General features: G+C 50.4%; 2 protein-coding genes and 1 long non-coding RNA gene across 8 annotated transcripts in view; all 3 read right to left on the reverse strand.

Annotated features, from left to right (window-relative positions):
- Positions 1–1371, reverse strand: part of PPP1R12C (protein phosphatase 1 regulatory subunit 12C) — a 28113-nt gene extending 26742 nt beyond the window's left edge. For 4 of the 6 annotated variants that reach the window (XR_012052655.1, XR_012052656.1, XM_072921561.1 and 1 more), the window contains exon 1: positions 915–1287. Coding sequence is in view for 4 of the 6 variants with exons in the window: in XM_072921561.1 (XP_072777662.1) it covers positions 915–1250 (336 nt within the window). In the remaining 2 variants the exon portion in view is untranslated. Of the gene's footprint in view, positions 1–914 lie in introns of all 6 variants that reach the window. The other 2 variants (XM_072921559.1, XM_072921558.1) reach the window with 1 other exon arrangement.
- TNNT1 (troponin T1, slow skeletal type) lies at positions 1333–16659 on the reverse strand. Its single transcript, XM_072921438.1, has 12 exons — positions 16618–16659; positions 16080–16164; positions 14772–14804; positions 12825–12846; positions 12681–12741; positions 10729–10845; positions 9016–9093; positions 8195–8305; positions 6975–7084; positions 5581–5671; positions 2126–2166; positions 1333–1465 (listed from the first exon to the last, which is right to left on the reverse strand). Exons 1-12 carry the CDS (start codon positions 16657–16659, stop codon positions 1423–1425), a joined length of 834 nt encoding a protein of 277 aa, XP_072777539.1. The 3' UTR covers positions 1333–1422.
- Positions 16660–16995: 336 nt separating this feature from the next.
- Positions 16996–18934, reverse strand: LOC140681603 (uncharacterized). Its single transcript, XR_012052657.1, has 3 exons — positions 18891–18934; positions 18137–18182; positions 16996–17030 (listed from the first exon to the last, which is right to left on the reverse strand). It is a non-coding gene; the product is annotated as an uncharacterized lncRNA (long non-coding RNA).
- Between the last annotated feature and the right edge of the window lie 1918 nt (positions 18935–20852).

Here is a 20852-nt window from a genome sequence, read left to right on the forward strand (position 1 = left end):
ATCGTGGGGACATCCCTGGGGACACTGGGGACATCTTGGGGACATCGAAGACACCCCTGGGGACACCGGGGATGGAGTTGGGGACATTGGGGACAGCCTTGGGGACATTGGGGACATCTTGGGGACGTTGGGGACACCGTGGGGACATCCCTGGGGACATCGAAGACACCCCTGGGGACACTGTGGATGGGGTTGGGGACACTGGGGACACCCCTGGGGACACCGGGGACATCTTGGGGACATCAAAGACACCTTTGGGGAGATTGGGGACACCCCTGGGGACATCATGGGGACACCGTGGGGACACCGTGGGGACATTGGGGACATCGTGGGGACACTGTGGGGACACCCCTGGGGACATCGGGGACATCAAAGACACCCCTGGGGACACTGGGGATGGGGTTGGGGACACTGGGGACATCTTGGGGACACCGTGGGGACACCGTGGGGACATTGGGGACATCGTGGGGACACCGTGGGGACACCTCTGGGGACATTGGGGACATCGAAGACACCCCTGGGGACACCGGGGATGGGGTTGGGGACATTGGGGACATCCCTGGGGACATCTTGGGGACATTTGGGGACATCGGGGACACCCCCAGACCCAATATAGGCCCCCAAAGCTCCGCCCACTCACCCCAAGCCCCTCCCACTCCTCACAGGTCCCGCCCCTTTTCCCCAAGCCACGCCCACCCGGTACCACACGCCGGTATTGGCCCCGCCCCATTCTTGCAAACCCCGCCCCTTTTCCCCAAACCCCGCCCACTTTTCCCCAAGCCCCGCCCACCTGGTGCAGCGCGCTGATCCCGTCCGCGTTGGCCCCGCCCCTATTCCCCAAACCCCGCCCCTATCCCCCAAACCCCGCCCCTATCCCCTCAAACCCCGCCCCCTTGCCCCCAAGCCCCGCCCACCTGGTGCAGCGCGCTGATCCCGTCCGCGTTGGCCCCGCCCAGCAGCGCGCGCCCCCCGCCCTCGGGCGCCATCACCATGGCGCGCGCCTCGGCCAGCTCTGCGCCTGCGCAGGCGGCGCGGAACTCGGCCTGCCGCTCGAAACGGACCCGCGGCGGCCCCGGCCGAGCCTCCCCCGGGCCCGGCGCCGCCGCCGCCGCCTCCTCCCAGCGCCGCAGCTGCTCCCGCCGCCGCTCCCGGGCCGCCGCCGCCGCCGCCGCCGCCGCCGCCGCCATGGCGGGCGCGGGGCCGCCGCCGCAAGGGGGGCGGGGCCGGAAGCGCGGGGGCGTGGTCGCCATGGCAACGGCGCGGCGGGCGCGGGGGATGATGGGAAGGGCGGCGCGGGGGTGACGTCATTGATAATGAGTGACGTAATCGCGGTTTTTGGATGATGTAATGGGTTTTTATTGACGTAACGGGTTTGTGAGTGACGTGAGGGGTTCCCGCGCCGTGACGTCAGAGGGGGCGGGGTCACTTCCAGCGCCCGCCCACGCGGCCCTTGGCCACCTTCTTGCTGTGGGGGAGGGGCGGCCGAAAATGGCCCAAAATGGCCCAAAATGGACCGAAATAACCCCGAAACGCCCAAAAATGCCCCCCAAAAACCCCAAAATACCCAAAAATGCCCCCCAGAAACCCCAAAATACCGAGAAATGCCCCAAAATAACCCCAAAACGCCCAAAAATGCCCCAAAAATGGCCCAAAATACCCCCAAAAGGCCCAAAAATGCCCCAAAGTAACCCCAAAATGGCCCAAAATGCCCAAAAATAGCCCCAAAACACCCCAAAAATACCGAGAAATGCCCCAAAAATGGCCCAAAATACCCAAAAATGGACCGAAATTCCCAAAAATAGCCCCAAAACACCCCCAAAACGCCCAAAAATTGCCCAAAATACCCCAGAATACCCAAAAATAGCCCAAAATGCCCCAAAACACCCCAGAATGCCCCAAAACCGCCCCAAAATACCCCAAAAAATGCCCCAAAAATACCGGTAAAAGGCCCCAAAATACCCCCAAAACCCCCCAAAATGAGCCCCCGAAAAACCCAAAAAATCCCCCCAAAAATCCCCAAATTTCCCCGAAATAACCCCGAAAACCCCTCAGGATCCCCCCAAAGTCCCCAAATCCCCCAAAATCCCCCAAAATCCCCCAAAATGCCCCAAAATCCGGAATTTACAATTTCTGGGCGTGGCTGATGCGGTTGTACAGGACGTTGATCTGGGGGGAGGGGCGGGGTCAGTTCGGGAACCCCAAAAACCCCAAAATTTACCCCAAAAATTACCCCAAAATGGGATCCCCAAAAACCCCCCCAAAATGGGACCCCAAAAACCCCAAAAATTACCCCAAAAAGGGACCCCAAACTGGGAACCCCAAAAACCCCAAAAATTACCCCAAAATGGGACCCCAAAAACCCCAAAAACCACCCCAAAAATAACCCCAAACTGGGAATGGGAACCCCAAACTGGGAACCCCAAAAACCCCAAAAATTACCCCAAACTGGGAACCCAAAAACCCCAAAAACCACCCCAAAAATAACCCCAAACTGGGAATGGGAACCCCAAACTGGGAACCCCAAAAACCCCAAAAATTACCCCAAAATGGGACCCCAAAAACCCCAAAAACAACCCCAAAATGGGACCCCAAACTGGGAATGGGAACCCCAAACTGGGAATACCAAAAACCCCAAAATTACCCCAAAATGGGACCCAAAAACCCCAAAAACCACCACAAAATGGGAACCCAAAAACCCCAAAAATTACCCCAAAAAGGGACCCCAAACTGGGAATGGGAACCCCAAACTGGGAACCCCAAAAACCCCAAAAATTACCCCAAAAAGGACCCAAAAACCCCAAAAAACACCCCAAAAAGGGAATGGGAACCCCAAACTGGGAACCCCAAAAACCCCAAAAATTACCCCAAAATGGGACCCCAAAAACCCCAAAAATTACCCCAAAATGGGACCCCAAAAACCCCAAAAACAACCCCAAAATGGGACCCCAAAAACCCCAAAAATTACCCCAAAAATTACCACAAAATGGGAATGGGAACCCCAAACTGGGAACCCCAAAAACCCCAAAAATTACCCCAAAATGGGACTCCAAAAACCCCAAAAATTACCCCAAAATGGGACCCCAAAAACCCCAAAAAACACCCCAAAAATGGGAATGGGAACCCCAAACTGGGAACCCCAAAAACCCCAAAAATTACCCCAAAATGGGACCCCAAAAACCCCAAAAATTACCCCAAAATGGGACCCCAAAAACCCCAAAAACAACCCCAAAATGGGACCCCAAAAACCCCAAAAATTACCCCAAAATGGGACCCCAAAAACCCCAAAAAACACCCCAAAAAGGGAATGGGAACCCCAAACTGGGAACCCCAAAAACCCCAAAAATTACCCCAAAATGGGACCCCAAAAACCCCAAAAATTACCCCAAAATGGGACCCCAAAAACCCCAAAAACAACCCCAAAATGGGACCCCAAAAACCCCAAAAATTACCCCAAAAATTACCACAAAATGGGAATGGGAACCCCAAACTGGGAACCCCAAAAACCCCAAAAATTACCCCAAAATGGGACCCCAAAAACCCCAAAAATTACCCCAAAATGGGACCCCAAAAACCCCAAAAAACACCCCAAAAATGGGAATGGGAACCCCAAACTGGGAACCCCAAAAACCCCAAAAATTACCCCAAAATGGGACCCCAAAAACCCAAAAAATTACCCCATTTTGGGGTTTTGGGGCCCACTTTGGTTTTGGGTTTTGGGGTCCCATTTTGGGGTTTTTGGGGTCCCGTTTTGGGGTTTTTGTGCAGTTTTGGGGTTTCTGTTTTGGGGTTTTTGGGGTCCCATTTTGGGGGTTTTGGGTCCCATTTTGGGGTTCCATTTTGAGGTTTTTGGGGTCCCGTTTTGGGGTTTTTGGGCACTTTTGGGGTTTTTGGGGTCCCATTTTGGGGTTTTTGGGGCAGTTTTGGGGTCCCGTTTTGGGGTTTTTGGGGTTTTTTGGGGTCCAATTTTGGGGTTTTTGGGGCAGTTTTTGGGTCCCATTTTGGGGTCCCGTTTTGGGGTTTTTGGGCAGTTTTGGGGTCCCATTTTGGGGTCCCGTTTTGGGGTTTTTGGGCAGTTTTGGGGTCCCATTTTGGGGTTTTTTGGGTCCCTTTTTGGGGTCCCATTTTGGGGTTTTTGGGGTCCCTTTTTGGGGTCCCATTTTGGGGTTTTTGGGGTCCCGTTTTGGGGTTTTTGGGGTTCCATTTTGGGGTTTTTGGGGTCCCATTTTGGGGTCCCGTTTTGGGCAGTTTTGGGGTCCCTTTTTGGGGTTTTTGGGCAGTTTTGGGGTCCCATTTTGGGGTCCCGTTTTGGGGTTTTTGGGGTCCCATTTGGGGGTTTTTGGGGTCCCATTTTGGGGTTTTTGGGGTCCCCATTTTGGGGGTTTTTGGGGTCCCCTTTTGGGGTTTTTGGGGTCCCATTTTGGGGTCCCAGTTTTGGGGTTTTTGGGGTCCCATTTTGGGGGTTTTTGGGCAGTTTTGGGGTCCTGTTTTGGGGTCCCATTTTGGGGTCCCATTTTGAGGTTTTTGGGGTCCCATTTTGGGGTTTTTGGGCAGTTTTGGGGTCCCATTTTGGGGTCCCGTTTTGGGGTTTTTGGGGTCCCCATTTGGGGTCCCGTTTTGGGGGTTTTGGGCAGTTTTGGGGTCCCATTTTGGGGTTTCATTTTGGGGTTTTTGGGGTCCCATTTCGGGGGTTTTTGGGCAGTTTTGGGGTCCCGTTTTGGGTTCCTGTTTTGGGGTTTTTGGGGTCCCATTTTGGGTTTTTTGGGGTCCCATTTTGGGCTCCTGTTTTGGGGTTTTTGGGCAATTTTGGGGTCCCGTTTTGGGGTCCCATTTGGGGTTTTTGGGGTCCCATTTTGGGGGTTTTTGGGGGCACTTTTTGGGGTCCCATTTGAGGTTTTTGGGGTCCCATTTTGTGTTCCTGTTTTGAGGTTTTTGGGGTCCCATTTTGGGGGTTTTTGGGCAGTTTTGGGGTCCCATTTTGGGGTTTTTGGGGTCCCATTTTGGGGGTTTTTGGGCAGTTTTGGGGTCCCATTTTGGGGTCCCATTTTGGGGTTTTTGGGGTTCCATTTTTGGGTCCCATTTTGGGGTTTTAGGGCACTTTTGGGGTCCCGTTTTGGGGTCCCGTTTTGGGGTTTTTGGGATCCCATTTTGGGGTCCTATTTTGGGGTTTTTGGGCAGTTTTGGGGTCCCATTTTGGGGTTCGGGTTTGGGGTTTTTGGGCAGTTTTGGGGTCCCGTTTTGGGGTTTTTGGGGTCCCATTTTGGGGTTTTTGGGGTCCCATTTTGGGGTCCCATTTTGGGGTTTTTGGGGTTCCATTTTGGGCAGTTTTTGGGTCCCGTTTGGGGTTTTTGGGCACTTTTGGGGTTTTTGGGGTCCCATTTTGGGCTCCTTTTTTGGGGTTTTTGGGTTCCATTTTGGGATCCCGTTTTGGGGTTTTTGGGGTCCCAATTTGGGGTCCCATTTTGGGGTTTTTGGGCAGTTTTGGGCTCCCATTTTGGGGTCCCAATTTGTGGTCCCATTTTGGGGTTTTTGGGGTCCCATTTTGGGGTTTTTTGGGCACTTTTGGGGTTTTTGGGGTCCCACCTCGTAGCGCTGCCGCCGCAGTTTCTCGGTCAGGTCGAACTTCTCGGACTCGAGTTGTTGGATCCACGCGTGGAGCTCCTCAGCTTTGGCCCTAAAAACATCAAATTTGGGGTTTTTATGGGATTTTGGGTTTTTTATGGATTTTTATGGGGTTTTTATATGATTTTCATGGGTTTTTATGGGGTTTTTATGGGATTTTTATGGGTTTTTATGGGGTTTTAATGGGTTTTTGTGGGGTTTTTGGGGACTCGAGCTGCTGAATCCACGCGTGGAGCTCCTCCGCTTTGGCCCTAAAAACATCAAATTTGGGGTTTTTATGGGATTTTGGGTTTTTTAAAGATTTTTATGGGGGTTTTATATGATTTTTATGGGTTTTTATGGGGTTTTTATGGGGTTTTTATGGGGTTTGGGAACTGGATCCACGCGTGGAGCTCCTCAGCCTTGGCCCTAAAAATGGCAATTTTGGGGTTTTTATGGGATTTTGGGGTTTTTATGGGGTTTTATGGGGTTTTTATATGATTTTCATGGGTTTTTATGGGTTTTTATGGGGTTTTTATGGGGTTTTTATGGGGTTTGGGGACTGGATCCACGCGTGGAGCTCCTCCGCTTTGGCCCTAAAAACGGCAATTTTGGGGTTTTTATGGGATTTTGGGGTTTTTACGGGTTTTTTAGGGGTTTTATGGGGTTATGAGTGGGTTTTGGGGGGATATTTTGGGGTGAATTTGGGATATTTTGGGGTGAATTTGGGCTATTTTGGGGTGAATTTGGGATATTTTGGCCCACCTGAGCCCCTCCTCTCTCAGCCCCTCGGGGGGATATTTTGGGATATTTTGGGTTAAATTTAGGATATTTTGGCCCACCTGAGCCCCTCCTCCCGCAGCCCCTCGGGGGGATATTTTGGGGATATTTTGGGGGATATTTTGGGTTAAATTTAGGATATTTTGGCCCACCTGAGCCCCTCCTCCCGCAGCCCCTCGGGGGGATATTTTGGGGATATTTTGGGGGATATTTTGGGGTGAATTTGGGATATTTTGGCCCACCTGAGCCCCTCCTCCCGCAGCCCCTCGGGGGGATATTTTGGGGATATTTTGGGGATATTTTGGGTTAAATTTGGGATATTTTGGCCCACCTGAGCCCCTCCTCTCTCAGCCCCTCGGGGGATATTTTGGGGATATTTTGGGGGATATTTTGGGTTAAATTTAGGATATTTTGGCCCACCTGAGCCCCTCCTCTCTCAGCCCCTCGGGGGGATATTTGGGGATATTTTGGGGATATTTTGGGTTAAATTTGGGGGTTTTTGGCCCACCTGAGCCCCTCCTCTCTCAGCCCCTCGGGGGGATATTTTGGGATATTTTGGGGATATTTTGGGTTAAATTTAGGACATTTTGGCCCACCTGAGCCCCTCCTCTCTCAGCCCCTCGATCTCCAGCGGCCGCCGTCGCTCCGCCAGGATCCGAAGTTTCATCTCCCGCCCCGTCTGGCGACGGCCCCGACGCTGCTCGGCCTGGGGGATTTGGGGAAATTTGGGGGAAATCGGGGGATTTGGGGAGTTTTGGGGGAAATTGGGGGATTTGGGGAATTTGGGGGGAAATTGGGGGGATTTGGAGGAATTTTGGGGGATTTCAGATGAATTTAAGCATTTTTTGGGGGAAATCAGGGGGATTTGGGGAGTTTGGGGGGAAATCAGGGGGGGATTTGGGGGAAATGGGGGGATTTTGGATGAATTTCAGGCATTTTTGGGGGGAAATCGGCGGGATTTGGGGAATTTTGGGGGAAATCAAAGGGGTTTGGCGAGTTTGGGGGGAAATCGGGGGGATTTTGAGGGAAATCAGAGGGATTTGGGGGGATTTTGGGGGAAAATTGGGGGATTTGGGGAATTTGGGGGATTTTGGATGAATTTAAGCATTTTTGGGGGGAATTCAGAGGGATTTGGGGAATTTTGGGGGGAAATCAGAGGGAATTTGGGGCATTTTGGGGGGAAGTCAGGGGGATTTGGGGGGAAATTGGGGATTTATGGGGAAAATTGGGGGATTTGGGGGTAATTTTGGGGGGAAATCAGGGGGGTTTGGGGGGGATTTTGGGGGGAAATCAGGGAGATTTGGGGGAAATCAGGGGGACTTGGGGAGGAAATCGGGGATTTATGGGGGAAATCGGGGGGGGGTTTGGGGGAAAATCAGAGGGATTTGGGGGGAATTCAGGGGATTTTGGGGGGAAATCAGGGGGATTTTGAGGGGAAATCAGGGGGATTTGGGGGTAATTTTGGGGGGAAGTCGGGGGGATTTGGGGGGAAATTGGGGATTTATAGGGGAAATCAGGGGGATTTGGGGGTAATTCAGGGGGATTTATGGGGGAAATCAGAGGGATTTGGGGAGATTTTTTGGGGGGAATTCAGGAGGGGATTTTGGGGGGAAATCAGGGGATTTTGGGGGGAAATCAGGGGATTTTTGGGGGGAAATCAGTGGGGGAATTTGGGGGAAAATCAGGGGATTTTTAGGTGGAAATCAGGGGCATTTTTGGGGGGAAATAATGGGATTTTTTGGGGAAAATTGGGGATTTGGGGGAAAATCGGGGGAGAGATTTTGGAGGGAATTCAGGGGGATTTTGGGGTGCCCACCTTGGCCAGGTAACCCCCGAAGTGGGGCATGGCCGACAGAACTTTCTTCTTCTTCGCGTCGTCCTCCGCCCTTTTCTTGGCCTCCTCCTCCTCCTTGCGCAGCTTCTCCTCCTGGGGGGAATTTGGGAAAATTTTGGGGGGTTTGGGGGATTTGGGGGGATATTGGAGGGATTTTGGGGGGGGTTTGGAGGGATTTGGGGGGATTTGGGGGAGATTTGGGGGTTTCGGGAAATTTGGGGGGGATTTGGGGGGATTTTGGGGGATTTTGGGGGGATTTGGGGGGGATTTTGGGGGATTTGGGGGGTAATTTTGGAGGATTTTGGGGTGGATCTGAGGGATTTTGGGGTCCCCAGGAGGATTTTGGGGTGGATTTGAGGGATTTTGGGGTGGATTTGAGGGATTTTGGGGTGGATCTGAGGGATCTGAAAGATTTTGGTGTGGATTTGCAGGATTTTGGGGTGAATTTGAGGGATTTTGGGGTGTTTCTGAGGGATTTTGGGGTCCCCAGGAAGATTTTGGGGTGGATCTGAGGGATTTTGGGGTTCCCAGGAGGATTTTGGGGTCCCCAGGAGGGATTTTGGGGTGAATTTGAGGGATTTTGAGGTTCCAGGGGGGTTTTTGGGGTGTTTCTGAGGGATTTTGGGGTGTATTTGAGGGATTTTGAGATGGATCTAAAGGATTTTGGGGTCCCCAGGAGGATTTTGGGGTGGATTTGAGGGATTTTGGGGTGGATTTGAGGGATTTTGGGGTCACCAGGAGGATTTTGGGGGTTCCAGGGTGGGATTTTGGGGTGAATTTTTGGGATTTTGGGGTCCCCTCACCGCCAGCCTGGCCTGCCTCTCGCGCTCCTTCTCGGTTCGGTTCCTCAGCTGCTCCTTCCGCTCCGCGCGGCGCCGCTCCTGCGGGAGCTGAGTGTACAGCGGCCCCAAAACGGCCCAAAACGGCCCCAAACCCCAAAAACCACAAAAAACACAAAAACAGCCCAAAAACCCCAAAAACAGCCCAGAACAGGCCAAAACAGGCAAAAAACAGCCCAAAAACAGCCCAAAATGGCCCGAAAACACCCCAAAAACGGCCCAAAACGGCCCCAAAACTGCCCCAAAACGGCCCAAAAACGGCCCCAAAAACCCCCAAAACCCCAAAACCGCCCAAAATGGCCCCAAAACGGCCCAAAATGGCCCCAAAAACCCCAAAAAACCCCAAAAAAACACAAAACGGCCCCGAAACGGCCCCAAAAACCCCAAAAACCCCAAAAAACACAGAAACAGACCAGAACAGGCCAAAACGGCCCCAAAACGGCCCCAAACGGCCCCAAAACGGCCCAAAAACGGCCCAAAAAACCCCAAAAACCACAAAAATGGCCAAAACCAGCCCAAAACCAGCCCAGAACAGGCCAAAACGGCCCCAAAACGGCCCAAAACGGCCCCAAAAACCCCAAAAAACACAAAAACAGCCCAAAAACCCCAAAAACAGACCAGAACAGCCCAAAACCGCCCCAAAACGGCCCCAAAACGGCCCAAAACGGCCCCAAAACCGCCCAAAACCGCCCAAAACGGCCCAAAAATGGCCCAAAAACCCCAAAAATGGCACAAACACCCCAAAAAGAGACCAAAACCAGCCCAGAACAGGCCACAAACACCCCAAAAACAGCCCAAAAATGGCCCAGAACAGGCCAAAAACAGACTAAAAACAGACCAAAACGGGCCCAAAACTCCCCAAAACGGGCCAAAACGGCCCCAAAAACCCCCAAAATGGCCCAAACACCCCAAAACCACCCCAAAACCAGCCCAGAACTGGCTCAAAACTCCCCAGAGTGGCCCAAAAAACCCCAAAAAACCCAAAAATGGCCCAAATACCCCAAAACCAGCCCAGAACAGGCAAAAAACACCCCAAAAACAGACCAAAACTGGCCCAGAACTCCCCAGAACGGCCCAAAAAAACCTCTAAAAACCCAAAAAAAACCCCAAAACCCAAAAACGGCCCAAACACCCCAAAAACAGACCAAAACCGGCCCAGAACAGGCCAAAAACACCCCAAAACCAGCCCAAAAACGGCCCAAAACATCCCAAAAACAGACCAAAACTGGCCCAGAACTCCCCAGAACGGCCCAATAAACCCCCCAAAAACCCCAAAAATGGCCCAAACACCCCAAAAACAGCCCAAAACCAGCCCAAAAAACTCCAAAAACCCCAAAAATAGCCCAAAGTACCCCAAAAACAGCCCAAAGTACCCCAAAACCAGCCCAAACCACCCCAGAACAGCTAAAAAATACCCCAAAACCGCCCCAAACACCCCAAATCACCTCAGAATGGCCCAAAACACCCCAAAAGAACCCCAAAAATCCCAAAACCCCCAAAACTGCCCCAAAAAAATCCCCAACTCACCTGAAATCACCCCAAAAAAACACAAAACCCCCAAATTTCCCCAAAAAACTCCAGAGCACCTCCCCAAAATCCCCAAATAACGTCTCCAGACAGAAAAAAAACCCCAAAAAAACCAAAAAACCCAAAATTTCCCCAAAATGCCGAACTCACGATGCGCTCCATTAACCCCTTCAGCTCCTCCTCCTCACGGCGCCGCTGCTCGAAATGGGCGTCGATGAGGGTCTGCAGCTCCAGCAGGTCCTTCTCCATCCGCTTCCGGTGGATGTCCTGGGACCCCAGACCCAAAAAACCCCGAATTTAACCCAAAAAATCCACTCGGAAAAATCCCGACCCAAAAATCCCCAAAAAAACCTAAAAAACCCAAAAAAATCCCAAATAAACCCAAATAAACCCAAAAATCCCTCCCCAGCAGCTCCTTCTCCATCCGCTTCCGGTGGATGTCCTGAGACCCCAGACCCAAAAAACCCCAAATTTAACCCAAAAAATCCACTCGGAAAAAACCCGACCCAAAAATCCCCAAATTAACCTAAAAAACCCTAAAAAAACCCAAAATAAACCCAAAAATTCCTCCCCAGCAGCTCCTTCTCCATCCGCTTCCGGTGGATGTCCTGAGACCCCAGACCCAAAAAAACCCGAATTTAACCCAAAAAATCCACTCGGAAAAATCCCGACCCAAAAATCCCCAAATAAACCCCAAAATTATCCCAAATAAACCGAAAAAATAACCACAAATAAACCCAGAAATCCCAAAATTCTCTCCTGAAAATCCCAAATTCTCCCAAAAACCCCCGAATTTACCCCAAAAAACATCAAAAAAAACCCCCAAATTCCCCCAAAATCCCCTCTAAAAACCCCAAATTCCCCCCAAATTCACCTCCAAAACCCCAAATCCTCCCCAAATCCCCCCCAAAAATCCCAAATCCTCCCCAAATTCCCTCCAAATTCACCCCCAAATCTCCCCCAAAATCCCCAAATCCCCCCAAATTCACTTCCAAAAAACCCAAATCCCCCAAAAACCCCAAATCCTCCCCAAATCCCCCCAAAAACCCCAAATTCCCCCCAAATCACCCAAATCTTCCCCAAAAACCCCAAATCCTCCCCAAATTCACCCCAAATCCCCCCAAATTCACCTCCAAAAACCCCAAATCCCACCGAAATCTTGCCCCCAAACCCCCAAATTCCCCCCAAAATCCCCTCCAAGAACCCCAAATCCTCCCAAAATCCTCCCCCCAAAAATTCACCTCCAAGAACCCCAAATCCTCCCCAAATTCCCCCAAATTCCCCCCAAAAACCCCAAATCCTCCCCAGATCCTCCCCAAATTCCCCCCCAAATCTCCTCCAAATTCCCCCCAAAAACCCCAAATTCCCCGCAAATTTCCCCCAAATCCCCCCCAAAACCCCAAAATCCCCTCCAAAAACCCCGAATCACCCTTAAAATCACCTCCAAAAACCCCAAATCTCCCCAAAATCCCCTCCAAAAACCCCAAAATCCCCCCCAAAAATCCCCAAATCCCCCCCAAAATTCCCCCCAAAACCCCCAAATCTCTCCTAAATCCCCCCCAAAACCCCCCAAATTCACCTCCAAAAACCCCAAATCTCCCCCAAACCCCCCCCAAAATCCCCAAATTCACCTCCAAAAACCCCAAATCCTCCCAAAACCCCCCAAATCCCCCCCAAATCCTCCCCAATAACCCCAAATCCCCCAAATCCCTCCAAAATCCCCTCCAAGAACCCCAAAACCCCCCAAATTCCACCCAAAATCACCCCCAAACCCCCCAAATCTCCTCCAAAAACCCTAAATCCTCCCCAAACCTCCAAATTTCCCCCCAAATTCACCTCCAAAAACCCCAAAATCCCCCCAAAAACCCCAAATCTTCCCAAATTCCTCCCAAATTTCCCCCAAATCCCCCAAATTTCCCCAAATCTCCCCCAAAACCCCCAAATTCCCCCCCAAATCTCCCCCCAAATCCCCCAAATTCTCCCCAAATTCTCCCCAAATTCCCCCCCAAAATTCCCCCCAAAAACCCCAAATCTTCCCCAAAAACCCCAAACCCCCCAAACCCCCAAACCCCCAAAATCCCCCGAATTCCCCCCAAACTCACGTCGAAGTCGACGCGCTCCCCCTCGGGGATTTTGGGGGGCGCCAGCGGGGTCAGGGGGGGGCTGGGGGGGGTCGGGGGGGTCAGAGACCCCCAAAACCCCCAAAAAAACCCCAAAATCCCAAATCCCCCCAAAATCCGCCTCACCGGGGCCGCGGCCGCTCCTCCTCTGCGGGGAAATTTGGGGGAAATTTGGGGGATTTTGGGAAATTTGGGGGAATTTGGGGGTTTTGGGGGGATTTGGGGAAATTTGGGGGAATTTGGGGGAAATTTGGGGGATTTTGGGGGAAATTAGGGGGGTAATTGGGGGGTTTGGGGGGGATTTGGGGAAATTTGGGGGGTTTGGGGGAATTTGGGGGAATTTGGGGAAATTCAGGGAAATTTGGGGGGGATTTGGGGGGATTTTGGGGGTTTTGGGGGAAATCAGAGGGATTTGGGGGGATTTGGGGAAATTTGGGGGATTTGGGGGATTTGGGGGGAATTTGGGGAAAATTTGGGGGATTTGGGGGGAATTTGGGGGGGATTTGGGGAAAATTTGGGGTAAAATTTCGGGGATTTGGGGAGATTTGGGGGAATTTGGGGAAATTTGGGGGGAATTTTGGGGAAATTTGGGGGATTTGGGGAAATTTAGGGGAGATTTGGGGGGATTTTGGGGGGATTTGGGGGATTTTGGGGAAATTTGGGGGAAATTTGGGGGATTTTGGGGGGATTTGGGGGGTTTGGGGGAAATTTGGGGGGTTTGGGGAAATTTGGGGGGATTTGGGGGATTTGGGGAAATTTTGGGGAGATTTGGGGGGATTTGGGGGATTTTGGGGGACTTTGGGGGGTTTGGGGAAATTTGGGGCGAGATTTGGGGGAATTTGGGGGAAATTTGGGGGAATATTGGGAAATTTGGGGAAATTTGGAGGAATTTGGGGGGGTTGAGGGGATTTGGAGAAATTTGTGGAAATTTGGGGGGATTTGGGGGATTTGGGGAAATTTTGGGGTAAAATTTCGGGAAATTTGGGGGATTTGGGGAAAATTTGGGGGGTTTTGGGGGGATTTGGGGGGATTTTGGGGGGTTTGGGGAAATTTGGGGGATTTGAGGGGATTTGGGGGATTTGGGGGATTTTGGGGGAATTTGGGGAAATTTTGGGGGGTTTGGGGGAATTTGGAGTGTTTGGGGAAATTTGGGGGGATTTTTGGGGTGATTTGGGGGATTTAGGACATTTTTGGGGTGTTTTAGGACATTTTTTGAATGATTTGGGGTGATTTGGGGGATTTAGGGCATTTTTGGGGTGATTTGGGGAATTTTGGGGTGATTTAGGTCATTTTTGGGGTGATTTTTGGGATTTTGGGGTGATTTAGGGCATTTTTGGGGTGATTTGGGGCATTTTTGTGCTGTTTGGGGGCATTTTTGGGGGATTTGGGGGATTTTGGGGATATTTTTGGGATTTTGGAGTTATTTTGGGGATTTTGGGGTGATTTGGGGCATTTTTGGGGTGATTTTTGGGATTTTGGGGTGATTTTTGGGATTTTGGGGTGTTTTGGGGGATTTTGGGGTGATTTGGGGCATTTTGGGGTGTTTTGTGGCATTTTTGGGGTGATTTTTGGGATTTTGGGGTGATTTTTGGGATTTTGGGGTGTTTTGGGGCATTTTTGGGGTGATATGGGGGATTTTGGGGTGTTTTGGGGAATTTTTGGGGTGATTTTTGGGATTTTGGGGTGATTTTTGGGGTTTTGGGGTGTTTTGGGGGATTTGGGGGTGATTTAGGTCATTTTTGGGGTGATTTTTGGGGTTTTGGGGTGATTTAGGTCATTTTTGGGGTGATTTTTTGGGATTTTGGGGATATTTTTGGGATTTTGGGGTGATTTTTGGGATTTTGGGGTTATTTGGGGCATTTTTGGGGTGATTTGGGGGATTTTGGGGTGATTTGGGAGATTTTTGAGGTGATTTAGGTCATTTTTGGGGTGATTTTGGGGATTTTGGGGTGCTTTGGGGGTTATTTGGGTGATTTGGGATTTTGGGGATATTTTTGGGGTTTTGGGGTGATTTTTGGGATTTTGGGGATATTTTTGGGATTTTGGGGTGAATTTTGGGATTTTGGGTCCTACCGGGCTCCTCAGGAGGTTTCGGGGGCTCCGAGGCTGTGGGGGAGGAGCAGGGAGGGTCAGAATTGGGGGGAATTCCCCAAATTTTGGGGTTTTTGAGCGAAATTCCCCAAATTTGGGGTTTTTTGGGGGAATTTCCCTCAAATTTGGGGTTTTTTTGGGGGAAATCCCCGAAAATTGGGTTTTTTTGAGCGAAATTCTTCAAATTTGGGTTTTTCTGGGGGGAATTTCCCTCAAATTTAGGTTTTTTTGGGGAAATTCCCCAAATTTGTGGGGTTTTTTTGGAATTTCCCTCAAATTTGGGGTTTTTTTGGGGAAATTTCCCTCAAATTTTGGGGGGAAATCCCCCAAATTTGGGTTTTTTTGAGCGAAATTCCCCAAATTTGGTTTTTTTAGGGGGAAATCCCCCAAATTCGGGGTTTTTTTTGAGCAAAATTCCCCAAATTTGGGTTTTTTTGGGGGGAATTTCCCCCAAATTTGGATGGTTTTGGGGAAATTTCCCTCAAATTTGGGTTTTTTTGGGGGGAAATCCCCCAAATTTGTGGGTTTTTTTGGGAATTTCCCCCAAATTTGGGTTTTTTTTGGGGGAAATCCTCCAAATTTGGTGTTTTTTTGGGGTGAAATCCCCCAAATTTGGGGTTTTTTTGAGCAAAATTCCCCAAATTTGGTTTTTTTTGGGGTGAAATCCCCAAATTTGTGGGTTTTTTTGGGAATTTCCCCCAAATTGGGTTTTTTTTTGGGGAAATCCCCCAAATTTGGGGTTTTTTTTGGGGGGAAATCCCCCAAATTTGGGTTTTTTTTGGGAAAATCCCCCAAGTTTGGGTTTTTTTTTTGTGGAAATCCCCCAAATTTTGGGTTTTTTGAGCAAAATTCCCCAAATTTGTTGGTTTTCTTTGGGAATTTCCCCAAAAATGGGTTTTTTTGGGGGGAAATCCCCCAAATTTGGGGTTTTTTTGTGGGAATTTCCCTCAGATTTGGGGTTTTTTGAGTGAAATTCTGTAAATTTGGGTTTTTTGGGGGGAAATTTCCCTCAGATTTGGTTTTTTTTGAGCGAAATTCTGTAAATTTGGGGTTTTTTGGGGGGAATTTCCTTTAAATTTTGGATTTTTTTGGGGAAATCCCCCAAATTTGGGGTTTTTTTGTAGGAATTTCCCTCAAATTTGGGTTTTTTTTGAGCGAAATTCCCCAAATTTGGGGTTTTTTTGGGAATTTCCCCCAAATTTGGTTTTTTTCGAGCGAAATTCCCCAAATTTGGGTTTTTTTGGGGTGAAATTCCCCAAATTTGGGGTTTTTTGGGGTTTCCTTCCTCACCTTCCTCCTCCTCTTCCTCCTCCTCCGCCTCCTCTGGGGAAATTTGGGGAGGGGGAGGGGGGGCAGCGCCCCCACCCCCCCCACGCTAATTAGCGAGGTAATTATGGTAATTAGCACCCCCCAGACCTCTTAATATTAATTACAAATAAAATTAATTAATTAACGATTAGATAACCCCTAATTAATAACTAATTAGAGATTAATTGAGGGGATTTTGGGTTCTAGGGGGAGTTTAATGTTAATTAACATGTTAATTAACCAGGATTAATTAACACTTTGGGGTTAATTAAGGGGATTTTGGGTTCTAGGGGGGGTTTAATGTTAAGTAACATGTTAATTAACCAGGATTAATTAACACTTTGGGGTTAATTAAGGGGATTTTGGGTTCTTGGGGGGGTTTAATGTTAATTAACATGTTAATTAACCAGGATTAATTAACACTTTGGGGTTAATTAAGGGGATTTTGGGTTCTGGGGGGGTTTAATGTTAATTAACATGTTAATTAACCAGGATTAATTAACACTTTGGGGTTAATTACGGGGATTTTGGGTTCTAGGGAGGGTTTAATGTTAATTAACATGTTAATTAACCAGGATTAATTAACACTTTGGGGTTAATTAAGGGGATTTTGGGTTCTAGAGGGGGTTTAATGTTAATTAACATGTTAATTAATCAGGATTAATTAACACTTTGGGGTTAATTAAGGGGATTTTGGGTTCTAGGGGGGGTTTAATGTTAATTAACATGTTAATTAACCAGGATTAATTAACGCTTTGGGGTTAATTAAGGGGATTTTGGGTTCTAGGGGGGGTTTAATGTTAATTAACATGTTAATTAACCGGGATTAATTAACACTTTGGGGTTAATTACGGGGGTTTTGGGTCCGGGGGGGGGGGGTTAATTAGCGCTAATTACCGGGTTAATTGGGGTCACTCACCCTCCGGCTGCTCCCTGGGGGGGGGAAAAGAGGGTGAGGGGGGAGGGGCCACTTGGGGGTCCCGGGGGGATTTTGGGGGATTTTGGGGAGATTTGGGGGATTTTGGGGGAGATTTGGGGGATTTTGGGGAGATTTGGGGGATTTTGGGGGAGATTTGGGGGATTTTGGGGGAGATTTGGGGGATTTTGGGGGAGATTTGGGGGATTTTGGGGAGATTTGGGGGATTTTGGGGAGGTTTTGGGGGATTTTGGGGGTCTTGGGGGGATTTTGGGGGATTTGGGGGAGATTTGGGGGATTTTGGGGGTCCCGGGGGGATTTTGGGGCAGTTTTGGGGGATTTTGCGGGTCCTGGGGGGGTTTTGGGGGATTTTGGGGAGATTTGGGGGATTTTGGGGGACCCACAGAGATTTTGGGGAGATTTTGGGGGATTTTGGGGGTCCCACTGAGATTTTGGGGGTCCCACAGAGATTTTGGGGGTCCTGGGGGGATTTTGGGGAGGTTTTGGGAGAATTTGGGGGTCCTGGGGGGATTTTGGGGGTCCTGGGGGGGGTTTGGGGGGATTTTGGGGAGATTTGGGGGATTTTGGGGGTCCCACTGAGATTTTGGGGAGGTTTTGGGGGATTTTGGGGGTCCCGGGGAGATTTTGGGGGTCCTGGGGGGATTTTGGGGGGGTTTTGGGGATCCCACAGAGATTTTGGGGGGATTTTGGGGGGATTTTGGGGGTCCTGGGGGGATTTTGGGGAGGTTTTGGGGGTCCCAGGAAGATTTTGGAGAAGTTTTGGGGGATTTTGGGAAGGTTTTGGGGTATTTTTGGGGTCCCAGGGATATTTTGGGGGATTTTGGGGGTCCCAAGGTTGTTTTGGGGGATTTTGGGGGTCCCAGGGCTGGTTTTGGGGGTCCCAGGTGGATTTTGGGGGTCCCAGGGATATTTTTGGGGGGATTTTGGGGGATTTTGGGGGTCCCAGGGGGGTTTTGGGGTCCCAGGGATATTTTGGGGGTCCCAGGGCTGTTTTTGGGGGGATTTTGGGGGATTTTGGGGGTCCCAGGGCTGGTTTTGGGGGTCCCATGGCTGTTTTTGGGAGGTTTTTGGGGGGATTTTGGGGGATTTTGGGGTCACTCACTCGAACTCCTCCTCGGGCTCCGACATGGCGCCGATTTCGGGGGGTCCTGAGGAGGGGGAGGGGCACGGGGAGGGGGGGGCAGGAGGGGTCAATATCCCCCAAAAACCCCAAAAAAACCCAAAAAACCCCAAAAAATCCCCCCAAAAAAACCCAGAAAACCAGAGCCCCCCAAACACCCCCAAAACCCTCAAAAAAAAACCCCAAAATTCCCCCCCAAACCCATGAAAAAACCCAAAATCCCCCCAAAAAACCCAAAATCCCCCCAAAAAAACCCAAAATACCCCAAACCCCCCAAAAAAAACCCAAAATTCCCCCAGAAAACCCAAAATCCCCCCAAAAAACCAAAAATACCCCCAAAAAAACCCAAATCCCCCAAAAAAATCCCCAAATCCCCCCAAAAAATCCCCAAATCTCCCCAAAAAACCCCCAAAAAATCCCCAAATCCCCCCAAAAAATCCCCAAATCCCCCCAAAAAAACCCAAAATAACCCCAAAAAAATCCAAAATACCCCAAAAAAACCCGAAAAAACCCCAAATCGCCCCAAAAACCCTAAAATCCCCCCAAAAAATCCAAAATACCCCCCAAAAACTCCCCAAAAACTCCCCAAAAATTCCCAAATCCCCCCAAAATCCCCCCCAAAATCCCCAAAATTCCCCCAAATCCCCCCAAAAAAACCGAAAATAACCCCAAAATCTCCAAAATCCCCCCAGAAAAACCCAAAATCCCCCAAATCCCCCCAAATTCCCTCCCCCACCGCGTTCCCGTCCCGGGGGTCCCACTCGCGCCCCTCCCCCCCTTTTTTGGGGGGTCCCTTTATGGGGGTCCCGCCCCTCCCCCCGCGCGATGACGTCACTGCCATTGTTCCCCGATATGTCGCGACATGCGACACCGCGGGGGGGGGGGGAGGGGCCGAGACCCCCTCAGGGCCTTTTTTGGGTGAAAACAAAAGAAAAAAGGGGGGGGGGAGGGGGGGAGGGGCGGTGACGTCACCGCGCGCCCCTCCCCCACCCCGCACCTGTCGCGGATTTTGGGACCCCCAAAAAAAACAATAAAAAAAGGGGGGGGAGGGGAGGGGTCACCTTCACCCCTCCCCCACCCCCCAAAAAACCCAAAAAACCCAAAAAAACCCAAAAAAACCCAAAAAAACCCTAAAAATGGGGGGAGGGGTCACCTTCACCCCTCCCCCGCCCCCCAAAAAACCCAAAAAACCCAAAAAAACCCCCAAAAAACCCCAAAAATAACCCAAAAAAAACAAAAAAAAAACCCAAAAATGGGGGGGGCACCTTCACCCCTCCCCCACCCCCCAAAAAAACCCAAAAAAAACACCGAAAAACCCCAAAAAAAACCCAAAAATGGGGGGAGGGGTCACCTTCACCCCTCCCCCACCCCCCAAAAAACCCAAAAAAACCCCAAAAAAAACCCCAAAAAAACCCAAAAAATGGGGGGAGGGGTCACCTTCACCCCTCCCCCACCCCCCAAAAAACCCAAAAAAACAAAAAAAAACCCCAAAAAAACCCCAAAAATGGGGGGAGGGGTCACCTTCACCCCTCCCCCACCCCCCAAAAAACCCAAAAAAACCCCAAAAAAACCACAAAAAAAACCCAAAAATGGGGGGAGGGGTCACCTTCACCCCTCCCCCACCCCCCAAAAAAACCCCAAAAAAAACCCAAAAATGGGGGGAGGGGTCACCTTCACCCCTCCCCCACCCCCCAAAAAAACCCAAAAAAACCCCAAAAAACCCCAAAAAACCCCAAAAATGGGGGGAGGGGTCACCTTCACCCCTCCCCCACCCCCCAAAAAACCCAAAAAAACCCCAAAAAAAACCCAAAAAAAACAAATGGGGGGAGGGGTCACCTTCACCCCTCCCCCACCCCCCAAAAACCCCCAAAAAAACCAAAAAAAACCCAAAAAAAACCCAAAAATAACCCAAAAATGGGGGAGGGGTCACCTTCACCCCTCCCCCACCCCCCAAAAAACCCCCAAAAAACCCCAAAAAAACCCCCAAAAAACCCCCAAAAAAAACAATAAAAGGGGGAGGGGGGAGGGGTCACCTTCACCCATCCCCCACCCCCCAAAAAAACCCCAAAAAAATCCAAAAAACCCAAAAAAACCTCAAAAATAACCCAAAAAAACCCAAAAATGGGGGAGGGGTCACCTTCACCCCTCCCCCACCCCCCAAAAAAACCCCAAAAAAACCCAAAAAAAACCCAAAAAAAACCCCAAAAAATGGGGGAGGGGTCACCTTCACCCCTCCCCCACCCCAAATTTCCCCTCCCCCACCCCAAATTTCTCCTCCGCAGCCGCTTTTTGTTCCAAATTCCAAAATTTCTTTATTTTGGTACAAAACGCCCCCCCCGCCCCTCCCCCACCCCAAAAAGCACCAGGGACCCCCCCCCAAAATCCCCCTCCCCAAATTGGCACCGGGGGAGGGGGGGGCGGGGGGGGAGGGGCTGAGACCCCCCAAAATTGGGTCCAAATGGGAATTTTGGGGGGTTTGAGAACCCCAAATTTGGATTTAGACCCAAAAAATGGGGGCGGGACCCCCAAAATTCGGATTTAGACCCAAAAAATGGGGGCGGGACCCCAAAAATTCGGATTTAGACCCAAAAAATGGGGGCGGGACCCCCAAAATTTGGATTTAGACCCAAAAATGGGGGCGGGACCCCCAAAATTTGGATTTAGACCCAAAAAATGGGGGCGGGACCCCCAAAATTCG

Source organism: Taeniopygia guttata, chromosome 37 (assembly GCF_048771995.1).
Source record: "Taeniopygia guttata chromosome 37, bTaeGut7.mat, whole genome shotgun sequence".
NCBI classification, from domain to species: domain Eukaryota; kingdom Metazoa; phylum Chordata; class Aves; order Passeriformes; family Estrildidae; genus Taeniopygia; species Taeniopygia guttata.

Coding starts and splice junctions, on each gene's coding strand:
- TNNT1 (XM_072921438.1), bottom strand. CDS start 16,659: ATGTTAATTAACATTAAACCCTCCCTAGAACCCAAAATCCCC. Junction 14,805..16,079: donor GGAGGAAGAGGAGGAGGAAG/GTGAGGAAGGAA, acceptor CCTCCCCCACAG/CCTCGGAGCCCCCGAAACCT. Junction 7,085..8,194: donor TCGGGGGTTACCTGGCCAAG/GTGGGCACCCCA, acceptor CAAATCCCCCAG/GCCGAGCAGCGTCGGGGCCG.